The sequence below is a fragment of the Cydia fagiglandana genome, chromosome 5, assembly GCF_963556715.1.
Source record: "Cydia fagiglandana chromosome 5, ilCydFagi1.1, whole genome shotgun sequence".
NCBI classification, from domain to species: domain Eukaryota; kingdom Metazoa; phylum Arthropoda; class Insecta; order Lepidoptera; family Tortricidae; genus Cydia; species Cydia fagiglandana.
Window position 1 is genome coordinate 16,406,671 of NC_085936.1, and position 24,540 is coordinate 16,431,210.

At 35.6% G+C, this 24,540-nt stretch overlaps 2 protein-coding genes across 8 annotated transcripts in view; one reads left to right on the top strand and one right to left on the bottom strand.

The window, feature by feature from the left end:
* Nucleotides 1–2,594, top strand: part of LOC134664591 (uncharacterized) — a 46,652-nt gene extending 44,058 nt beyond the window's left edge. For all 5 annotated transcript variants that reach the window (XM_063521318.1, XM_063521317.1, XM_063521321.1 and 2 more), the window contains 8 exons: nucleotides 251–307; nucleotides 510–575; nucleotides 673–735; nucleotides 850–897; nucleotides 982–1,047; nucleotides 1,134–1,307; nucleotides 1,401–1,437; nucleotides 1,716–2,594. In XM_063521318.1, coding sequence (XP_063377388.1) covers nucleotides 251–307; nucleotides 510–575; nucleotides 673–735; nucleotides 850–897; nucleotides 982–1,047; nucleotides 1,134–1,307; nucleotides 1,401–1,437; nucleotides 1,716–2,060 — 856 coding nt within the window. In that variant the 3' untranslated portion in view covers nucleotides 2,061–2,594. The remainder of the gene's footprint in view (nucleotides 1–250; nucleotides 308–509; nucleotides 576–672; nucleotides 736–849; nucleotides 898–981; nucleotides 1,048–1,133; nucleotides 1,308–1,400; nucleotides 1,438–1,715) is intronic.
* The window catches only part of LOC134664597 (uncharacterized), a 344,627-nt gene that overhangs the window by 67,629 nt on the left and 252,458 nt on the right, over nucleotides 1–24,540 (bottom strand). The window lies entirely within an intron of this gene.

A 24,540-nucleotide genomic window follows, 5' to 3' on the forward strand; every position in this document is an offset into this window, starting at 1 on the left:
AGAATTTATTAAATATTATATAACTTTTGATTTGACTACTTATACTTCGATACTAAGCTTGCGATCTGCCGAGTCTGGAGGCAAGTTCGTGTTCTTTGGCACCTCTGAGATAAGGGCATAATAATATAGTTATAATTTGTTCTGTATTCAATTCAAAGAAACCAAAGAAATACATCCTTATTCCAAGTAAAATTTAATATTTTGCTTGTTCAAAATACATATCTTAACTTGTGCTATTTCTTTGTTTCAGGAAGGCAGCATTTCGACCTAAGACCCTAGCAGCCCTATGTAAAAGAGTAATTAATAAGTAAGATATACGTTTTATACATTCATTTCATATTAAATATTTGTTTGCGGTTTTTTATTTTTCAAAAAACCATCTATAATAATTTTAAAGTCATTGTACCCATTTTTATTTCAAATAATGATTTTTTTTTCATTTTTCATCCTAAAATCCAAATATACCTAATGGATTTATATCTATTTTAATTTTTATAATTTTTTTACAGATACAAACTCCTACCCGAGAAAAAAAAGTTTACAACTCCCGAGACATTTTCCGTTGTTGGTGGAAAGTAAGTCATAAAAGTATTATTTTATATCATGTTTCTTGTGCCTACTCTATTTTAAAATACATGCTGTTTTATTTTTAATCTGTATTTTTACTTACAGACCATTAAGAAAGAGATCAGGAAAACCACCGCCAGAAAAGATAGAAAAGAAAGAAAAAAAAGGGTATGTATATATTGTATATTTTGCGTTAACAAGCCTATAGTAGGTACTTGAATATTATATTATAATAAATGTATAGATAATATATATACTAAATACGTAATTCTTTTGTTGCAGAAAAAATCCAAAAAGCTTAGTGGCGCTTTGCCGAATTGTCATCCAAGAGTACGTTTTTATAAAAATACGTTTGTTGTCAATATTCTACTTTTACTGTTTGCCAATATCACTAACATACTTTTTCTTCGACAGATACAATCTTTTACCTCAATGCGAAGAGACTGAACAACCGGCATCTAACCAATTACTAATTGAAAAGTAAGTTGGTTTAAGTAATCAGGGTTTCATAAGATATTATTTATAGCCTTTATTGACTTCTTATGAAATATTTTCAATTTGTTTAGGAGCGAACCTTCAAGAAAACGGGGAAGACCACGGAAGCCAAAATTAATCAAGCCAATTGGGGAAACACCTACAAGAAAGCGGGGAAGACCACGCAAAGATCAGACGACATCGCATGAATATGGCGAAGCTTCCATTAGTTACTCGACTTTTCTAGAACAACCACAGGATATAGGGTATGAAAACGATGAAGTTATTAATTTTGGAGGCATAAATTGTATAATTTTATTTCCTTCTATTTCTTACTAACATAAATCCATCGGTTACAGAAACATCAAAGAAGAACCAGACCTCTTCTCTGAAAACGTAAGTGAAACGATATTTTTTTAAGTACCTATAGTTATTATTTTACTTATAATCATTTGCTTATATATTTACAAAGGTTGTTTTAGCTTGTAGAATTTGCTATCTTTTGTAAAATAGGTTTGTACAATTCATGAGTACATACCTACCTCCATGAAATGCATTGTTAAGCTCGCTTGCTTGCTGAAGATTTATAGCTTCTTAATAATATTGCTTCTGCTTGCTTAAACATAAACACGTTTATAGTCAATGATATTATTCTTATATTTTATTTTTTACAGGATCCATTACAACAAGGAGAGGATGATTACACAGTTATAATAAAAGAAGAACGCCTCGACATTGAACACGAAGACTTAGTTGGGCGTGTTCCTGTGACTATAGAAGTTCCTCAAGGTACAGCACAAGGAATAATCATAAACCCAATGGCCCAAGTAGAACCTGATCCTTATGGACGGATAACAGAGGCAAAAACTATGACCGTAGTCATGGATGAATACCAGATATTTGCCAACAGTATAGCTGAACAATTAAGAGCACTGCCTCCCAATAGAGCGTTACTGCTGCAACTTGATATTCAATCTATGATCGATAATGAAAAACAGCTTATTGGACATGAAAGTTAATGTGATACGTGTAAAAGAATACATGTGATATCATAGTTTTATAATACTATTGACAGTGCTCAAAGACTGATTGATATTATTGGACTGGTTATTAATATAACTGGAATTTCATCAGTGATTAATATTAATATTGTATTTCCTCTAGTGTTATAATTTAAGTGCATTGTGATACACTTTGTTTTAACTTTAAGTTATTTGTGTAGCTAAACTACGTTTCTTTTTTTTAACGCAAAGAAGATATCGACACTAAAATAATTGCTTTGTAATTTGTGTCAGTTGATCCGGTGTCTGCCATGTTAAGTAAATATTGTTAGAGATAGGCCAAGCTAAGTTGGCAACGATTTTGATAGCCCAGACTGCAAGGGTTATTTTAAACGTCATACTTCTATCAAACTGGGACGGTTAAATTACACTTTCAGAGTCTGGGCTATCAAAATCGCTGCTACTTAGCTTGGTCTAATTCTCTAGCGTGATTTTGTTCAGTTATATAAAAACTAGACGTGCATTCAAAATGTCCGTTGGTTCTTTTCCTGACTGCCAAAATAGTTTAAAGAATACATTATTTTGAATTAAATAACATGTTCTTGTTTTATTTTACCTACCTAATGTAACTGTCATTCAGTAAGACATTTAATTAACTGCAATAATAATAAAAAACAGTTATAATCTGAAATCTACGAACTAGCTACTGATTAATAAAATAGCTAAGGTATGTAATGTAGCATTTGTAATAAGATAAAGGAAACATTGAAAATTGAAGAACTTAGAAGCTTTTAGAACCTAGATTGAAAACCCTTCACTAATACACAACTTCATAGTTTTATCATCGTAATAAATATTACCGAAACAGTAAAAGATGATAATAGGATATATGTAAATGCTTAGTTTGTAAAGAATATATGGAGGTGCAGTCTCACGCAATATCAAACTGGCCGCCTTTACAATTCCCTTCTTTCGTCCTTGTTCCACCTTTGCAAATAAAGTGGGGCAAATGGAATGGCGCCGCGGACGCAGTCAGGCTTACAGAGCTTGCGTCAGCGCAGACATGACAAGAACTTGGCAGAACCAGTGTAAGAAGATCTCTTGACTCGTAATAATTATGCATATTCGGAGATCGCACTTATATTGGATATCTTATTTACGATAATTACGATGCGTCTATGGTAAGCGATAAGAATACATCCCTGGTATGTCCGCCGAAAAGCCCTTCCAGACGACGGCGGCAGTCCTAAAAAAAGGACAGGTGCTCAACGACGGACCATGCTTTGTTAAAAACAGATCAGCTTGACTATACGGAAAGTATTAAGTTACAATACAACCCTAAGTCGCTGATTGAAGATTTCGTTTCAAGTTCGTTTTTGTAATGGATAAACTAGCAGATGGTATAACCCATTTGTGGCAAAGTTATTTAATTATAGACGTAAAAAACATCCTACCCAAAAATATTAGGTGGAATATACTGTAAGTAAGTTTGAAATGAAAATAACATTAATGTGGTGTTTTTGTCTAAAAGCCATTGAACCGCATGGAATGAGGTAATGTATTCCCATTGACAAAAGTCACAAAAGGCCAGAATTTAGAGATAAGATACACTAATGAGGAGCAACTAATGATTGTTCACACCCTACTTTTCATTAGTTGACTCACACGATATAGAGTAGATGAACAAAAATGCATTGAGTCATCAAACATTCTGAACCCAATTCCAAAAAAGAGTCATGTCTACGCTTTCTTTGTAGTAAGAGTCTCTGTGTAGTCTCTCAGAGATCTGATGGTTCTCGTGATCTCTTTCTAGTCTACGTTTCTCTTCCGATCTCAAACTTCTTAAAGTGACTCATTCGTTTTCTTTCCGACCAAGAATTACGATCTTCGGATCGGTGCTTACTTGCTTAGGTAAAGTAAAAATCTGTTTTCATCAAGTTTTTGTTTCATATCATTGTATTTTTTGAAATTATGAACAATAAAACGTTATTACGCTGCGGCATATGGACAGTCCTTAATTTTCCGGCATATGGATGTCAAGTTCAGCAGTATTGGGGACGGTTAGCTGTTGCAACGCATTAGTCACGAGCGTTATGAAACATCTACGTCAGTGTGTGTGTCAAAATTAACACACATTTACATAAATAACTAACGATTACAGTGAGTTGTGGATTTTCTCATAAATTTTAGCACCTTCAAAGGGCCAAGCGATCTTGCTTCTCCATTTGGGTTTCCCTAAGTATAATCGGTAGCAAAAGTTATATTTTCCTGGTTATGTTTAATGTAGGTAATATGGAAGCGTTCTACTTATGTTTTATATCGTTTTTTACCAAACTGAAGTTTTCAAATTATCCTGACCTAATACGAAAAAAACCTTACAGGTTTTTTGTAAGAGTAGTCGTTTTTGTGGCAAGTACGTCCTCTTTGTAGTGGGGGAATTAAAAAAAAATGCAAGTAAGGATTAAGGATAAATGTTAGAATTAATTTAGCGTATAATTTTCTTGGTAGAGCTATGTTTAGGTCAGTCACAACGTGTTTCTAAGTAAATAAGGAAAAAACAAATCAATTTACCTCTACTCTAATTTAGTTTGGTAATGATTCAATCGCAATTTGTAAACAATGTCGACTAAAGTTGGTCAAGCAGGTCTAGTCCGTAGAAAAAGGCGGCAAATTTGAAAAATGTAAGCGGGAAGGGATATCGTCTCATAGAACATTTGAATTTCGCGCCTTATTCTACTGACAAGATTTGCTTGACCATTTACTTATAGTAAGAATATTGTTTCAAAAAATGGTAGGTAAGTAGATTTTATAAATAAAGGCACAATTATCATTGAATTTGTACAATTGAGTTCAATATTGTATTGAAAAATTACAATACACTGTATTTATCTGAACATATTTATTAGTTACTTAGAACGTATTGTACCTACGTATCTACTCCAAAAACACAGACAGACATTTGACAGTCAAATGTTCTAGCATATAGGTCAAACTTAACGATTCACTGAACCAGCCAAAACTAGTTTCCACACAAAGGTAAACGCACTCTCTGATTTGGGTAACTGCGCAGGTATCAGACCGAGGGCATGGCACCCTACATCATTAATCCGTAGTGCTTGAACACAAGTGATTCCACTGTTGTCTCGCTTTTACCAATCTATATTGGTATACAAGTGAAGGAGACCGTAATATTTGACAGTAATAACAATATTGGACTAATAACAAGAAGAACGGCGTCATGATAACACTGTTGGCGTTTATTAAAAAGTTTTTGCGCAGTATTGGGGAATTCGGCGCAATGTGTCATGTAATATCAGTAAAGTTGTTCTACCGGAACTGAGTTGAGTCACAGCGTGACCGGGTTTCTGAAAACTTTTGGACGCGCTCTCGTTTCGATTCCAAATTATTTATTTATTTGGGAGCCTTTGTCTAAAATTAGCTCAATAGTGGGACCGGATTTTTGCACGAAAAGTTTTGATAATTCTAAAGTTGAAAAAGTGATACTTATCTGATATAGGACATATTTTTAAGCATATATGCTATATATGATGAAAAGTTAGAACGAGCGTTAGATATAAATTAGGTATTTATATATTTTTAGTAATGATTTTTTAATATTGAATTAAAGTGCAATGTTTAAGTTCCATTGTTTATAATATGTATGACGCTTTATAATGTAAAATTATTAGAAATTTTTTTAACGTGCTTCTTTGTCAAACTACAATTAGCTTATTATTTTGTCGATATTGAATTAAAGTTTAATAAATCCACAACAACATATCTAAATTTATAAGTTAATAGGCAAGCTAAAAAGCTAGAAGAATAAGATATATGCTTTAGAATTAATATGCGTTTTTTGTCCTATAAGATCTAATATTGAATTAGAGTCTGTAAAAATAAGTCTATTACTATAAAATAATATATGCAGCGTATATATGGAAAGTAAGAAATTTCTGTGTGTAGCTTGCATTGTAATAGTAAAATCTAGTTAAAAAGGAAATTCATAGATACGCCGCGCTGGTCCGTCCGTCGCCGGCGGCGCGGCGCTCGAGAGCCTATCATAGCCTACCTATACCTCGCCCCTCGCCCCACCTCCCGCTCAGTAACACTGTCTGTCTTTTCTTATCATTCATTTGTTTGTTTACCGTGCACATATATAAATTATATGCGGACATTACGTGAAATTAAAATATCTTATTAAGTAAAAATACCTACAGCTGGTCAATCGGATCTTGTCAGTAGAAAGAGGCGGCAAATTTAAAAATGTAGGCGCGAAGGGATATCGTTCCATAGAAAATTTGAATTTCGCGCCTTTTTTTAGTGACAAGATTTGCTTGACCAGCTATATTTCATTATCTTGACTAATATTGTAATAAAAATGTACAAGATATTCACAACTATTTTTTACTATAAAATAAAATAAAATAATCTTTATTGCAACTTTGAGTTGTTACATAACATTGGTTCCTGGCTCTCAAAGTAGGTTTCCCTGTGTCTCAAGAGCCAGTTCCTTCCCAATTACAAGCGTAGGTAATGTTACAATGTTAGACATTTTATATGACATATTAACAATATTAAAATTAATTTTAAAGAAAGATGAAACTGTGATGTGTGTGTACGCGCGCGTGTGTGAGTATTCTGTGTCTGATTTTTAGAATATGTGTGTGTTTCTGTGTGTTTACGCGCGTGTGTGTCTGGTTATTTTAGAATGTATGTACTAGAACACGCATCGTAATAGCTCTTCTGCTTCAGTATAACTTAATGATTTTAACCAAATCTTAATTTTGTTTTTTAATTGAAAATTACTAATGTTGTTTATATTAAGGGTTTTGTGTGCTTTGTTATATAAGTATGGTGCCAAAAATGAAAAATGCCTTTTAGACCATGCACTATTACAGCGAGGTACGGGGTAGTGAGCTATGCGTTTGTTGCCAAATGTGATTGTAGGGGCTATTAGTCTGTGGTATCTGCGTAATGTTTGATAAATGATAAAACTATACATAGTTTGTCAAAGGACTGTCTCATTTCAAACATAGACAGGGAGAATCATCATACTATCTTTGACTTACACTAGTACTAGCACCCAAAAGAAAAGGATGAATATAGTTTTTTGTTTTTATTTACTGACAAATTGGTTTGACCAACTATACCTATTTCTGGTTCCTATTGTCATGTCCTGTCCTATTCAACGTCAATATCATAATATGTATATTATAAACCAACTGCTCAATATTACACGGTATACATCCTGAATATACAATAAGGTAAGTGGCCTCACTTACCTTATTGTATATTCCGTGTGGGCCGTATATGCCTATACGGCCCACACGGAATACGTATGCCTCACCTTAAATTAAAATGGTTTTTTTTTAATAAACAGGACATGAAGTATGAAAAACTCACTCAAATAGGTTTCTCATTTATTTAAGTTTCTTCATTATACCAAAATAGTTATAAAAATATTACGATACTCTTGGAAAATATACCTTTTATAAAAGTCCTATTATGGGCCTTATTGAACACTACCAGAGTATTACTTAATCCCGCAAAAAATAATCATTTTGACAGTAGGTAATAACAGATTTTATTGTTTTTAACTTAAGAGTTATACATATACAAATAACAATATTTGATACTTCATAACAGGAGGATTTATTTATAATAAGTGAAAATAATTATTTTGGGTCTTAATAACTAAAGATATAAAAATTGTCTATTTTACGCGAAAATAGTAGGTAACTAAACATAAATCTTTATTAGTTACAGTAGTCTCATCCTTTAACATCTGGGGGCACGGCAGTGCCCCCGCCAAGACGAGAAAAGCGCAAGGGCACTATCTACCTTTTCTCGAAGCACTTTGTCGTTTTTTGGAACCCTCATAACTTGGGGTTGGATTATACCAGATAAACAAAGTTCTCGGACTTATTAAGCATATCAATTGCATAGCTCTTATACTTTAGATTTTATTCATATCTAAAAACTTCGATTTCGTCACTGACTCACTCACTTGATGATCATCAATACCGGGTACTTCCTGAAGTCCTCTAAGAAGCTGAAATTTGGTATGTAAGATAGTTTTAGTACACAAACAACAAATAAATTCAAAAAAAATTTATCCCTAAGGGGATGAAGATGGGGTTTAATTTTGTATGGAAAATCAATAATCACTGAACCGATTTAGTTGAAATTTGGTATGTAGATAGGTATTGTTATGGGGAAGGATATAGAATAGATTTCAACCTCAAAGTTTACCCTTACGGGGTGAAGGCAGATTTCAACCCCAAAGTTTACCCTTACGGGGTTTATATGGGGAATCAGTAAGAAGTACATTGTGTAACAGATGCCCCCAGATACTTATTTCAGGATTTTTAATATTAAATCACCCCCAACCCTTTAAATTAGGGGATGGAAGATTGTCATAAACAACTTACAAAAAGAAGTGAAATCCCATCAAAAACATTTTGATGTAAAATGTTGCCCAAACGAAACTATAAGGCTCGCACTGTCAAAAAGTTATCAGATCTCTTGCTAAGCTTCTAACTCTACAAGCCCTCTAACTTTACTAGCTCTACACCAAAAGTGAGTGGCTTGGCCGTTTCGTTTCTACAAGAAAGTATAATACAAAAACCGCCCAAATGCGAGTCGCACTCGCGTTCCAAGGGTTCTGTACATTACACAATTTTTAACAATATATTTTTTTTAGAGAAAAGTGAGTAAAATGTCTTTAAAAAACCCGTAGGGATCGGAAAACTAGGTACTTAAGTCCGACTCACGCTTGACTGCACATTTCTAATAGGTTTTCCTGTCATCTATAGGAAAAGAGCTAATATGTGTATTTTTTTCATAATTTTAGACCCAGTAGATTCGGAGATAAGGGGGGGGGGGGGGGGCGGAATGGTCATTTTTTGCGTATTTTCTTAAATAACTTCTAAACTATTTATTTTAAAATTATGAATAAATATATCTGACATTCTTACAATGAGCCCCTTCATTTGATATACAGGGCGTCCCACGGCGATGCCACATGGAGGGAAAGTACCTTAAATATCATAGATAGCATATTTTGCTGAAAGAAGACTTCATTTTATTTTTAAAACTTAGTTAAATTGCATTCATACTTTTTTATTTTTTGTTGAAAAAAAATGTATGGAAAAAAATTATCGCGTCATTGGAGGAAAAGTACCTTAATTATTGTAAATGAACATCTTACTGAAAGAAGACATTATTTCGATTTAAAAAAACAAGTTGAATTGCATTTTAAATAATTTCATGGTTAAACCGGGAATCGAACCCGCTACACGAGAAAAAAAAATACCTTGTAGCTTTGTCATACCGATCGAAAGGCTTCAATGTGAGAATTATTTTTTTGGTACAAGGTATTTTTTTTTTCTCGTGTAGCGGGTTTGATTCCCGGTTTAACCATGAAATTATTTAAAATGCAATTCAACTTGTTTTTTTAAATCGAAATAATGTCTTCTTTCAGTAAGATGTTCATTTACAATAATTAAGGTACTTTTCCTCCAATGACGCGATAATTTTTTTCCATACATTTAAAAAAAAAATTAAAAAAGTATGAATGCAACTTTACTAAGTTTTAAAAATAAAATGAAGTCTTCTTTCAGCAAAATATGCTATCTATGATATTTAAGGTACTTTCCCTCCATGTGGCATCGCCGTGGGACGCCCTGTATATATATATATTTTTGAATTTCTATTATTTACTTTACATGTATGTCCTTGGGCTATAGACTTACATGTGTATACTAGACGTGTGCGCCGATTAAAAAATGAACGGCGGCGGCGTTTGCCAAAAAAATAGCGGCGGCGGCGTGTTTTCGGCGTGAAATCGGCGTGACCTTGACTTTTAGGTTTCTTAAGAAACATCATTAATTCGTTGTATTTCTTGAAAATTTGATCAATGCAGGTTGCTGGTCAGTGAACTACGTATAGTTTGAATATGCTTTGAGTAAAATAGGGTTTGTAAATGAATATAGGATAGGTGTAATAACTTGATTTCCCTTGTAACTGTAGTAGAAGAGCCGGCCGCCAATTTTCTAACCGACTTGATACCACGATGAAATGCACAATGGTTTCCCATAAAAGTGATGCTAAGTCCGAATTCGATAGTCTGCCACGGCGGAACTTGCCGAAAGTACGAAAAAGAAGGCCACTTCCGGTGCGAAAAAAGGGGGCTGATTTAACCCATCTGATACCGAAATAATAGTTATGGCAGCAGTTAGAAATTTACATGTAGACACATAAAAGCGAAGTCTGCCAGTATTTTTTTTGCCGGAAGTGCTTGGCAGACGCTCTCAAAGGTGGCCAACGGGACCCCTAATTTAACCCATCTGATACCACCATGAAACCAATTCCAGTCGGTAGGTATGAACCCTCATGTCAGGAATATATAAGTCTGCCAAGGCTTTTCCTGCCGAAACACCTTGGCAGACGAGATTATGTAAGCAAGGTCGGCATCGGTTACCCTACACTAACCCATCTGATACCACCATGAAACCAATTCCAGTCGGTAGGTACGAACCCCCATTTTAGGAATCTATAAGTCTGCCAAGGTTTTTCCTGCCGAAACACCTTGGCAGACGAGATTATAAACAAGATGACCATCGGTTACCGTACACTAACCCATCTGATACCGCCATGAAACCAATTCCAGTCGGTAGGTATGAACCCTCATTTCAGGAATATATAAGTCTGCCAAGGCTTTTCCTGCCGTAACACCACGGCAGACGAGATTATGTAAGCAAGGTCGGCATCGGTTACCCTACACTAACCCATCTGATACCACCATGAAACCAATTCCAGTCGGTAGGTATGAACCCCCATTTTAGAAATATATAAGTCTGCCAAGGTTTTTCCTGCCGAAACACCTTGGCAGACGAGATTATAAGCAAGATGACCATCGGTTACCGTACACTAACCCATCTGATACCACCATGACACCAATTCTAGTCGGTAGGTATGAACCCTCATTTCAGGAATTTATAAGTCTGCCAAGGCCTTTCCTGCCGAAACACATTGACAGACGAGATTATGTAAGCAGCATCCACATACGAGGGATCCGTATTTTGGGATTATACAGATTACGGACATTATTAATAGCTGTAGGCTTATTTATTACTTTATGCTTATACATATTTGTATATTATTATGTTATTAATAAAGTATATTTATAATTTATTAAACCTAAACTTAATACATTGGGAATTCATTACCTGCTTACGGCAGTAGTAGGGATAAGTGGGTGAGTTCTGGCTCACTGAGCCAGGCCAACAGTCCCTCCCCCTTTTTTCCCTTGTTGAGGCCTTGCAACCTTGCCTTGAACCCAAACTAATGTCATTGTAGCTCGAATCTAACCTAATTTATTTTTATTGCTTTTAGAATATTTCAATTATCTACTTTTGCAAAGTTAAATGTTGAAATCTCGATTTCGAAAAATGGAATTTTAATGTGACTTTAACACGTTCACTGCGTTACGGGGGCTTTAAGCCCCGTACGATGTCATCATTCAGTGCGAAGTTAAATTTATTTTAGAAGTTAAAGGGGGAGGGGAGGGTGCTCACATTTTACCACTTTGGAAGTGTCTCTCGCGCAAACTATTCAGTTTAGAAATAAATGATATTAGAAACCTCAATATCATAAGCGATAAGACCGCCTGTTGTTACCTCTATTGTCTTTGTTTATGTTATTGTCCATTTATTGTAAACTAAGTGTATGTGAGGCGTGCAATGAAGAGTATTGTATTATATTGTATTGTATAATTTTTGAAGACCTATCCATAGATACCCCACACGTATGGGTTTAATGAAAAAGACATTTTAAGTTTCAGTTCTAAGTATGGGGGACCCCCAAAATTTATTGTTTTTTTTTTCTATTTTTGTGTTGAAATCTTAATGCGGTTCACAGAATACATCTACTTACCAAGTTTCAACAGTTCTTATAGTTTCGGAAAAAAGTGGCTGTGACATACGGACGGACAGACAGACAGACATGACGAATCTATAAGGGTTCCGTTTTTTGCCATTTGGCTACGGAACCCTAAAAAGGAGGTATTAATTCGGTTTTTTAATGTTTGATATCTCCGTCATTTCGGGATCGATTTTGAAAATTATTATTTAGTTGAGTTGTAACTTGTAAGTATATACATACAGATTGGTTCCGTCTTTGTCAAAACCCAGTTCTGATGGTGAGATTTATGAGGAATCGAGGGCACTCTTCAAATCTTGTAAGGGTGGTTCACGTTTGTATGAGAAAAATTCAAACTCTAGCTAGAAGAAGCGGCACCCCCTCATTTTGTTACACTTATTATGTTGACAAAATACGCCAAGTTTGTAATCTTACAATCTGAACTACAAGGGGGTGCTCAAACACTTTGAAATTTTTCAAATTGTATGAAATAAAAAAAAATAAGTTACTATTTTTTTGATTTTTATGTAAGTAGTAGTTTTCACATTATTTGAAAGTGTGATTTAAAAGATATTATTTTGAAAGAAAATGTTTTTCTACTTCAAAACTTATACATCACATGTGCAGATAGTGTGAAACCAGATATTTAAATAAAATTCTGAATCATAAATACTCTTTTTGTTGGGTTTCAAACAACATACAAAATTTCAACGTGGTTAAGCACCCCCTTGTATAGTTCGTTTTTTTTAGCATTAGAAAGAACTTGCAAGAAGGTAAGCGATCCTTAGCATGTCTTTGAATTAAAAAACGCTTTTCAAAATTCAAAAACTATTACTTATGAAAGCAGACGAATATAAATGATCGTACTAGATTAATAATTGTTACATACACTCGCGTGCAAAAGTATTGCATCACTTTGCATTTTTTCAACTGCACCCAATAATTTTGTAAACCGGTTATTTTCCATTAATTATTTTAATGGGATCATGTTCCTTGAAGTTTTAGCTTTACGAAAAGTTAAAAAACATGGAAAACGGCCCAGTATTTTTCAAATTATCGGCATTTTCCTGATTTTCCCGATTTGTGAGCGGTTTCGCGTTATCAAGCGCACGAGTTGCGCTACCCTTGACCCCTATAAAACGGGGGGTAGGGGAGGGGTTGTTATCAGTCACTTATCAAAAGTTGACCGGTACACATCTCCGCATATTTTCCCGTGAAGAAGACCTGTGAAAAATGGAAACCACTGAAGCTGAAGTCCGCCAAGTCGTCCAGCTCCTGCAAGAGGGGCGTAGCCAACGTTCAGTAGCTGCCACGCTGAATTTAAGTCAATCTACAGTTTGCAGAGTTTACCAGAGGTTCCAACGGACTGGATCCTTTACTTCAAGACCAAGAAGCGGCCGCAAAAAGTAGTTATGTAGAATATTGTTTTGCAACGGGCCACCGTTTACGAGTTATTTACGAAAAACTAAAAAAAAGTGACCTGTGAACTGATTGTAATTAACTTTCTTCCTTTAATATCGCTTGAAATATTGATCCTAGAGAAAAGTGTTCTAGATGTTTTTTGGAGAAAATTTTATGTAGATAATTTATTCTTAAAAACCTATTTTGCTATGGGACACCGTTTACGAGTTATTTACAAAAAACTAAAAAGGGACTTTAAAATTGATTATAATTAACTTACCCGCTGCTTTGTCTTTTTAAATATTGATCCTAGCGAAAAGTGTTCTGCATGTTTCTTATAGGAAATTTTACGTTTATTATCTATGTATAAGATTTATTTTTGCTATGAGTCATACTTTTCAAATTATTAACGAAAAAATAAAAACAAGGAACCTTAGAATTTATTATAATTAACTTTCCCTCTTTATTATCTTTTTAAATATTGATCCCTGCAAAAAGTGTACTGAATCTTTTTTGTTCAAAATTTTGTGTAGATTATTAACGTCTAACAACATTTTTTGATATTGGCCACCGTTTATGAGTTATTTACGAAAACCTAAAAAACGGGACCTCAGAAGTGGTTATAATTAAATTTCCCGTGTTAAAATCTCTTTGAATATTGATCCTAGCGAAAAATTGTAGTGAATCTTTCTTGTAGGCAATTTTATGCAGAATACTTATGTAATAGAACATTTTTTGCTATGTGCCACCGTTTAAGAGTTATTTACGAAAAACGAAAAAAGGGACCTTTAATGTTAAATATCTCACTTCCAGTCAAGATTTCGATCGAGCAACCGGCAAATTCGGATTCAGCGGGGTCTAATTAGGTTAAAAAACCCGGTTGCCAAAAAGTAATATGCTTTGCCAGTCGAAATCGATTTTATGACAAATATGACCAGTCTAATTATTATATATGTTCAGAATATTATTTGAATAAACTTAGGATAGGATACTTAGGATAGGAAATAAAATGTGTGTTTTTATATCTTTAAACCCAATTACTAAGTAGACTGCACATACATTAAAGTCACATTAAAATTCCATTTTGCGAAATAGAGATTTCAACCTTTAACTTTGCAAAAGTAGATAATTGAAATATTCTAAAAGCAATAAAAATAGATTAGGTTAGATTCGAGCTACAATGACATTAGTTTGGGTTCAAGGCAAGGTTGCAGGGCCTCAACAAGGGAAAAAAGGGGGAGGGACTGTTGGCCTGGCTCAGTGAGCCAGAACTCACCCACTTATCCCTACTACTGCCGTAAGCAGGTAATGAATTCCCAATGTATTAAGTTTAGGTTTAATAAATTATAAATATATTTTATTAGTAACATAATTATATACAAATATGTATAAGCATAAAGTAATAAATAAGCCTACAGCTATTAATAATGTCCGTAATCTGTATAATCCCAAAATACGGATCCCTCGTATGTGGATGCTGCTTACATAATCTCGTCTGTCAAGGTGTTTCGGCAGGAAAGGCCTTGGCAGACTTATAAATTCCTGAAATGAGGGTTCATACCTACCGACTAGAATTGGTTTCATGGTGTTATCAGATGGGTTAGTGTACGGTAACCGATGGTCATCTTGCTTATTATCTCGTCTGCCAAGGTGTTTCGGCAGGAAAAACCTTGGCAGACTTATATATTTCTAAAATGGGGGTTCATACCTACCGACTGGAATTGGTTTCATGGTGGTATCAGATGGGTTAGTGTAGGGTAACCGATGCCGACCTTGCTTACATAATCTCGTCTGCCGTGGTGTTACGGCAGGAAAAGCCTTGGCAGACTTATATATTCCTGAAATGAGGGTTCATACCTACCGACTGGAATTGGTTTCATGGCGGTATCAGATGGGTTAGTGTACGGTAACCGATGGTCATCTTGTTTATAATCTCGTCTGCCAAGGTGTTTCGGCAGGAAAAACCTTGGCAGACTTATATATTCCTAAAATGGGGGTTCGTACCTACCGACTGGAATTGGTTTCATGGTGGTATCAGATGGGTTAGTGTAGGGTAACCGATGCCGACCTTGCTTACATAATCTCGTCTGCCAAGGTGTTTCGGCAGGAAAAGCCTTGGCAGACTTATATATTCCTGACATGAGGGTTCATACCTACCGACTGGAATTGGTTTCATGGTGGTATCAGATGGGTTAAATTAGGGGTCCCGTTGGCCACCTTTGAGAGCGTCTGCCAAGCACTTCCGGCAAAAAAAATACTGGCAGACTTCGCTTTTATGTGTCTACATGTAAATTTCTAACTGCTGCCATAACTATTATTTCGGTATCAGATGGGTTATTCGTAACAGTAAGTATTATCTTTTAACATAATTTTTACAGTACATCTGGTGCTACATTACGACACCGGTGCTATAATAAGCACGTTAAAACACTCCCTTTGACCGTGTTTTAAAATTCGTCACTTGTTGCAAAATATCGATTTTTCGCAATTCTATCGTAAAAGAAAAGAAAACTAACGAAGAGGTTTTACGCATACTGAAAGTTTTGCGTAACTTTTGAATAAAACCATTTATAACCATAATAATACATTTATTGCTTCTCAAAATGTTTCCCTTTACATTCTATGCACATATATTCACTCGCTCGGACCATTTTTGGAAGCATGAGGCCCAATCACTTGACTGCAATTTTTCGACGTGGTGATGAAACGTAGTAACTGCCTTATCCGGGGTCTTAAATGTCAAACCCCAAATTAAATCCTTAATTTTGGGAAATAGATAGAAGTCACAGGGTGCAATGTCTGGATTATAATCCGTATAAGAGACATTTTCCACGTTTTCGTAATTAAAAAATGTTTTTGCCTTTATTGCGGTATCGGTGGACGCATTATTATGACGCAGGAGGATGCGGCTTCTCGGTCGTCTCTCGCGGTCTTTTTCAATGACTGCGAGCACACAAATGGTAGTATACTGCTCAGTATTTAACGTTCTTTTATTATTTAAAAGTACGGTACAAAAATGTCGCGTTTAAAAAAAACAGACGATCAAAATGTTTGGCAACGCTTTTGGCTTGTTGAACTTGTATGGGCCTCCTGTCACCTTCGAAAGACCCATTGACTGGACTAATGCCTTTTTTCCGGATCGTAGCAGTAAATCCAGGTTTCATCTCCTGTAACGATGTTATATACAGCATTTGAACTTCCTTGCATATACTTACGCAGCATTTCTCGGCACCAGTCAAAAAGTACCTGTTTTTGGACTGAAGTTAATTCGTGAGGAATCCAAAGACAACAAGGCTTCCTGACTTTTAAATATTCTTGTAAAATCTTTTGTATTTGTCTGAACCTATCCCTAATTGTCCTCAAATTTCGTCATAGGTGATTCGTGGGTTTTCTTCAATGAGTCGTCTCACAGTAGCCACGTTTCCTTGAATGATCGCCGTGGACGGTCGACCATCACGAAAATCATTACCTAGAATAATACTGTCTCTACTAAATTCACCATACCAACACCAACGCCTCACGATGCTCAGATGTGGTGCTTCAATCCCAAAAGCATTTTGAAGGCAAGCACTACACTCTTGCGGAGTAAGCGAACTTTTAAAATCATAACAAAATCATAGCTCTAAAAATATTTTCGCGTTAAAGCCACGTTCAACGCACTGACTTACTTTGACAAGCCATTAAAAACAAAAGACGATCGATTTGTCGCCAACATTTGTCACATTCCATAATCAAAAGCCTGTATTTTTTTTAAATATACAATTCATAATTTAAATGTTTACCAGTGGCCAATAGTGCAAAACATTCAGTGTGGCCTATGTAGTAGGAGAGAGGGGGAGTTTGTTAAGAACTATAGACAATAGAAGAGGAAGGATGCTTGGGCACCTGATACGACACGACGAATTTATCAAAAATATCATAGAAGGGAAATTTGAAGCAAACAGGAAGAGGGGAAGACCAAGGAGAGCGTACATGGATCAAATAAAGGAAAAGATCAACGTCGTGTCGTATCGGGCTGTCAAAGAGAAGGCGGAGGACCGCCAAACATGGAAATTCCACCGACCTATGTATTAACAAAAAAAAGTCACTTGTAATTAGTTACTGCCTTTAAAAAGTATAAGTGCCTCAATGTTATTAGACTTTTTGATTCTTTAAAACGTCTTTAGGTCAATAAAGCAAGTGAAAAAATATTAGAGTTAGACCAAGAAAAGTCTGCAGCAATTTTGACAGCCCACACAGTGCAAGTGTTATTTATAAGTCATAATTTCATAGAAGTTTCTTCAAATCGACCTTATTAATAAGAGATTAAAAATATTGAAAATTATCTTAAAATATTTTAATCTAATATTTCATCTCATACGTTCAATAAGGCCCGGGACTAGACCTTTTTACCTGCACTGACAGTGGGCCTTCTTAGCAACAAGTACAAATTCAGAATAATTGGGAATAATAGGGAGCAACTGCTATTTTTGAATGCTGGGCCTTGTTACCCGCCGGGCCTCATATGCCTGCACCTCACCTACCTTATTTATTTGTTTTACAAGGGGAAAAGTTGTTGATTAACCGCTCGTGCTAATATTGATACCCAAACAAGCGAAACAATTTCTTTTATTAAATAGGAGGCAAACGAGCAGACGGATCACCTGGTGGTTAGCGATTACCGCCGCCCATGGACACCCGCAACACCAGAAGGGTTGCAAGCACGTTGCCGACCTTTAAGATGGGGGTCTTTGAAGGTTTGAAGGTCGTATCGGACAGTTCATTCCACAGTTTGGCTGTGCGAGGCAGGAAGCACATTCACAAATTCAAACATTCTAAAATTGAACCACGAGCGGAGCGAGTGGTTCGTAAAGTTGAACCTTGAGCGTAGTGAAGGTTTCAAGGGACGAAGGTTAAATAAAATTTTCACCACATCAGCTCGTAAAGGCCCTCTTGATTGTTCGAAACGGATAAGAAAAGTGGCATTTAATTTGATGCAAATTTTGAGTTGTTACCGTAGGTAAATTGGATCAGTTGGTTGGTAATATTGACTTTAAAATGATAAATATTGAATAACGTTAGTTTGAAATTGATTTTATGATAAAGTAAATATTATCGGAGATGATCGCTCTTATAAAATGTATGTCGCTAGTCATTTATAACCTAAAAGCGCCAAATTACGCAAAATTATATTGAAATGACACCTGCGTATTGAATTTGAAGAATACTTTAACAAGGGTAGTTATCTGTATGACAATGCACCTAAAATAATTTTCAAATGTATCTATTATTTCTATACTTAACACGATAACGAATTCTACGTAAACGAAACCGCGGGCAATCCCTAGTACATATAGAAATAAATAAGGGAAGGTAAGTTTCCATTAGTGTACTGTGTAAAATAACTATTTACCATTGATAATAATTTTATAAACGCTTTGCGTATTTTTAAGGGCACTGCGCTAACCGCTAGCCCGCGACCGTCGATCGCTGCCTCCTGCCACGGCGCACAGCGCGGCGCGCGCAAACGCCGCGCGTTTGAAATGTAACTTAATATAAGCTCGGAATGCATACTTACGTATCAGTATTTAGTGTCGCCGTGATTTTATATTTCTAATCTTTTGTGTGAGAAGTAAGATCTTTATTATGACCGTGTAATATTAACTCTACAAACTTTAATTCAATATTGGCTATACTGCTTAACGAGAAATCAATATCTAGACAAGCACATTGTCTACATTTCTAACTTTTTACATGTATACTAAGTTGATAGATAATATCGTAATTTTGCAATATCAGCTACTCTAATTCTGTATTTACATAATAATTCCTGTTTTTACGTTCACCAGAAAGCAGCTGTTCCAGATTTCTAAAAACCGAATATTGTGAATAAATTAAAGTGTTATTGAATATGTTAAAGTTTTTTGTAACTTTAATTTTATATTTACATAGTTATTTAGCAAAAATTGAAAATTTAAATATGGCCGAACGCTCCACCTAAAATTTTCTAACTTTTTACATGAATGTTATTTAACATGCTTACAATAACATATCAAAAAAGAAAAAACTTTAATGTTATCAAAACCCATTTTTGTTCCACCGCTGGTCTAAATACCATGTCGCCTGATTGTGAATCATTGAAATTACAACGTGGACAATGTAAAAACTGGCCGCGTAGCCAAGATGCCGATCGCTTACTCTCTGTAGCGATCGAAATGCAACTGTCAATGTCGCACTAATATGGAAGAGTGATAGAGAGACATAATGCTTTTCATTGTCGAAGCGATAGCGATTGTAATCTTGGCTAGGCCGGCTGATTCAAAGAACCTTTCACGAGAAGAAAACAGTTGGATGTACTGCATAATTTTATTGATTTCCATCGTATTTTCTCGGAAACATTCGTATTTGTCATGCTTGTTCAGTCAATGTCAGTGTTAGTATTTTTCGTACCGATACTGACTGAAATAGCAAGACACGTTCGTAAGTTTCCGTGATAATACGATTGAAAATAATTATGCACTACATCTGTAATAAAATAACTTTTCCACAAATTCCACAAATTTTCCCCTCCTTCAACTAATTGCAGGATTAAGTAAGTAAATAATCGTGTAATATTTTCATCTACCCTCAACTGGCTTAAGGAGCCATTTATGGGAAGATTTTGTTTACTTTTATTTAAATACCTAAAGATACAGAGTATATATAAATGTGAAAACTTTCTTATGATAATCATTATCAAAATAATCAGTTCCAAAATTGTAACGAAAGTGATACTCGTAATGACACAATGCCTACTGAGGAATCCTGTCTGGAGCTTATCTAAATCTAATAATATACATATTATCTCAATGGGGGTTTACCAGTAATGAAATATAATTAGATCGTGATGCGTCTAAGATAAGTGCACTTACGCGATGACAATAGGCTCTCATGTTAGTTCTTAGAATGCGTCATGTGTGAGGTAAGAAGTAGTTAGATATATAAGTATAGAATTATCGTTAAATGTAGTCATTATCGCTGAAGACACTACACCTACAACATGGCTCCTCTACACGAATGGGCCTACGCCGGCCACTCCACGGGACGTAGCCATGCGGTAGAATGAGATAGCAATATCACTTGCTCCCTCTAACGCATAAATGCGTGCCTTGGAGTGGCCGGCGTTGGCCCATCGTGTAGCGGAGCCATTACAGTTGTACATATATTATTGCACGGCCACTATTATAAAAAATCCTTGAATTGTGGAACCTTTAACATTGGAAGAATATTTTTAGCTGCTACGTTAAACGGTTTAAGGATGACTCACGCTAGACCGGGCCGGGCCCGGGCCGAGGCATCATTTTCTATGACGGCTGATCACGTGGTGCTTTCCATAGAAAACGAAGCGCCGGAAGCTCCGGCCCGGTCTAACCTAACGTGAGTCTTCCTTTAGGCTGTGCGTTGTCTGTTGATCTAATATAACGGAACTCTTTCATTTATATATTTAAAAGACATAATATTACCGTTCTAGTCCAAATCTTTACAAAACTATAAACAGACTACAAAAAAAGCTTTAATAACATTTAAAACTTACTTTGGTCTAATAATGTCTTCAATGTTACTCGTACACACTATCCAATACATTCCATATTTCTAAAGATGCTTACCATAGCACCCTAAACCGGCGAGCGTGTATGAGGAATAGTTATGAAAGTGAAGGAAGCGAAAGAGGTACCTATGTCACAAAACAGATAGGTACAGAAATCAATCTACATACAAAGCGCGCTCGAGCAACGCACACATAGACACTGCTCACGGACACGATATCTCGGACCGGTTGGGACCAGTGCGAGCGCGAGTGCCATCCGCTTGAGACACGCGTCTGTGAACTTTTTTGTGCAATAATGGAGAAACAAAACAAAAAGTTATTATAACTGTACAGTGGACGGTTGTTTAAATTCAACATTAAACGGTGAATTTTTTAAGCTACCAGTGGTTTCAGAGAGAATGCGTATGCGAATTTATTACATTGTACATGAGAATGCGAATGTATTACACTTAAAAATATAATAATCGTGTATTTCGCCAATCTCGGAATCATCGCAAGATATTTTCTGTGGCAAATTTGTAATATAACAATGACATTAAAATTAAAATACCTATTTGAGTTATTAATGTTATTATTAATTTATATTTCCATTCTTTCCGTTTCATCCTCAACAATAAATCGAACAACTAAATACGAGATACCATATGATAGATACGAGTGCCACAACCACGATAGTTTTTTGTGCATAAGTCATAGTTCGCAACAATCGCAACCCTAGAGCGACCGCCGAGCGTAGGTATGAAAAGTAAAGTACATACATGTGATTGACTTCTGTACTTATCTATTTTGTGCCTATGTCAAGAGCGGTCAAGATCGTAGCGAGTGGAAATCCGTGGTCTCTGCCTCCGGGAAATAGGCGTGATTATATAATAAAAACGGTTTGTCCGGATTCTGTTTTCGATCGGCCTTAAGGCAGCTGACTGATAACCTAAGTCTGTTATGATTACATCACGACAATGTAACATTATTGCAGTCGCAATTATGCTAAACTAGCAAAACGACACGGCTTATTTATCAGTTACTGTTACTTAATACAATCATTAAGAACGCTTAATTGAAATAGTAATGACGGGGTTGCAAAAAGGTTAATCAAAAATGTTATAACATTACATATTGGATTGGATCCAGTGCTTATGTACGTAAGAATTATAATTACCTAATGTGATTAGGTAACGGGTAACGGGTCTAACGTGATTAAATTTCGAACGTCGAAAAAAAAGAGGTAAAATCAAGAAATTTAATCACGTTAGACCCGTTAATGACATTAATTTATGTGTACAAAATGCGTCTTTTTTTAGCCTACTCCCTACATGTGGGCCCCACTGCTTTCCAAAGTTCCAAAGGTTGTCCTTTTCTACTCCTGCCTGTGTAATAAAGTCAAATACTGTTAGGTACAAATACAAAATTAGAAATCGTACCAGCATACCTATGCCCAATGGATTGTCATCGGACCATGATGGAGTGGCCAGTTTTCTGTCATCGACAATCCAGCGGCTGTGTCCACTCCAGCCCCATTTCAGTATAGTGGTTCTACAAAAACCGACTAAGTAATTGGGGTGTCTAAAGCGGTTACTACTTACTAGGGTATTCAATATTTAGGGGTGTTTTAAAGTCTTACTTTCCTTCGGAATTAAACTTTGGACCATGGACCCTGACACAAACATAATAATATACCTATACGGATATCGTCGTGTAACTGAATCCGAAGATGTAATCGTAAAATCACAGTAAAAGAACAATACAAGTAACCTATTTCCAAACCCATTGAAAATTTTACAGTTTACTTTTAAATTAGCAGAGATGTGCTCCGCTCGTCAATATTTGTTTGAAGATGCGCTACTCTCTATCGTCTTACTGTGGTGTAACTGAACCCGTAGATACTTTATCGTGTAGGTAGTCACTCGTGCCCGAAGATTACTTTGCCTTTATGGCAAAATCGCACGCGTCTCGGATGTGATAAGGCACGTGATTGCGACATGGCTGTCACAGAGTAATGAAGTAGAAAGGCCTTAATTCATTGAACAGATTGATAACTTGATAGAACTTAGATGTCGCTATACAGCAGTCAATGGTATCCCACAGGAATAGATACTTAGATTGTTTTCCGGTCAAAAATTGTCTGACAAAAATTACCGTTAAGCTACAGAAAGAAAGATAAATGTATGAACTTGCAATAAACAATCACATGCCTGCAAGACCTAATATGAAAGGAATACATAGTTTAGATAGATATGCAGATGAAGTTTCCAAGGACTTTGGTATTACACGTGACTGTTAAGTAGGAGTCACGTGAAATACCTCACTGTTACTGTGGTGAGAATATTTTATAGTTTATAAAATGTGTATTCTCTAGTTAAATAATTTTCATAGTTTGATTGTCTGATACACTGAGAGAAAAATCATTAGTAAACTAAACCAGGAATTAAAAAAGAGTTCTGTACTGGGGGAAAAAATGAAGTTTAGTAATAATTATAGACGTTTCACTATTTCTGTAAAGTTTATTTCTACAAACAGCCCAGTAATCCTAAATCTAATTTCAACAAACAGATAATAGAAATTGCAAGAACCAATAGAAATTGCAAAATTCAATTTGTTCCTATTAGTTGACTCTCCTTGTCCCCGGATTAAGTTTATTTTTGTAATTCTAAGTGTGTTTTTGTTATCCTTTTCTCTCAGTGTAGTAGTGGAAATTATCTTTCGCCGGTTTTCGCATTTATTTATCAACCGATTCACAAATAAGATTTATTTCAAAAGACGAATTGCCTATTCTGTGTTGATCCAACGATAATCACGATCATGAAATACGTTCAATAAATAATATTAATATGATCCCGGATCAAAAACAGATAAATTTCATTAATTAAGATCACGAATAGGTAACTTTTTGTAGTCCTTAGAGTTTAATGATAGATAGCATTTTAAACCTTTCATATTGTTTGTGGTGGTAAGGTAAACGTACTAGTGCTCGACATTTTAATGCCCAATAGATGACACCTTGCTGTCACCTCTATTGACAATGACTTAAGTTTCAAGATGACATGTACCTACTGAGACCGCGTCGGGCACCAGAACGTTTACCTTAGTGATGGTCAAAAATCGTAGGTTTAAACCTCGGTTAAGCTGTAATTAAAGCAGCAAATATAATTCTCGAAAACAATGCAAAAAGATTAAAACTTCGGTCAGGATCCTTATCATATCATATACAGGCAAGAGGTTAAACATATCAAGATTAATCACCGTCTCACTAATCTATTCACAATTAACATAATGTAATCCACGCGGACTAAACGATGAACAATGCTATTATTATTCCTCTCACATGGGCATGTGAGCACTGATGGTGTACACTTACGTAATTATCATATAAACTTGCACATTGAGAGCTCATGTTATAAAGCACCTACTCTTTGATAAGCCTTCCTTGGTGGGCTCTGACATGCTGCGTTTACACAAGTTTAGTGATAATGCTAGGTAGTAACTAATACAAACATCCAAAATCCCAATAAGGCCTAATAGTTTCCCCCCTGGGTTGGAAGCTCGGATGGCAATCGCTTTCGTAAAAACTAGTGCCTACGTCAAATCATGGGATTAGTTGTCAAGCGGACCCCA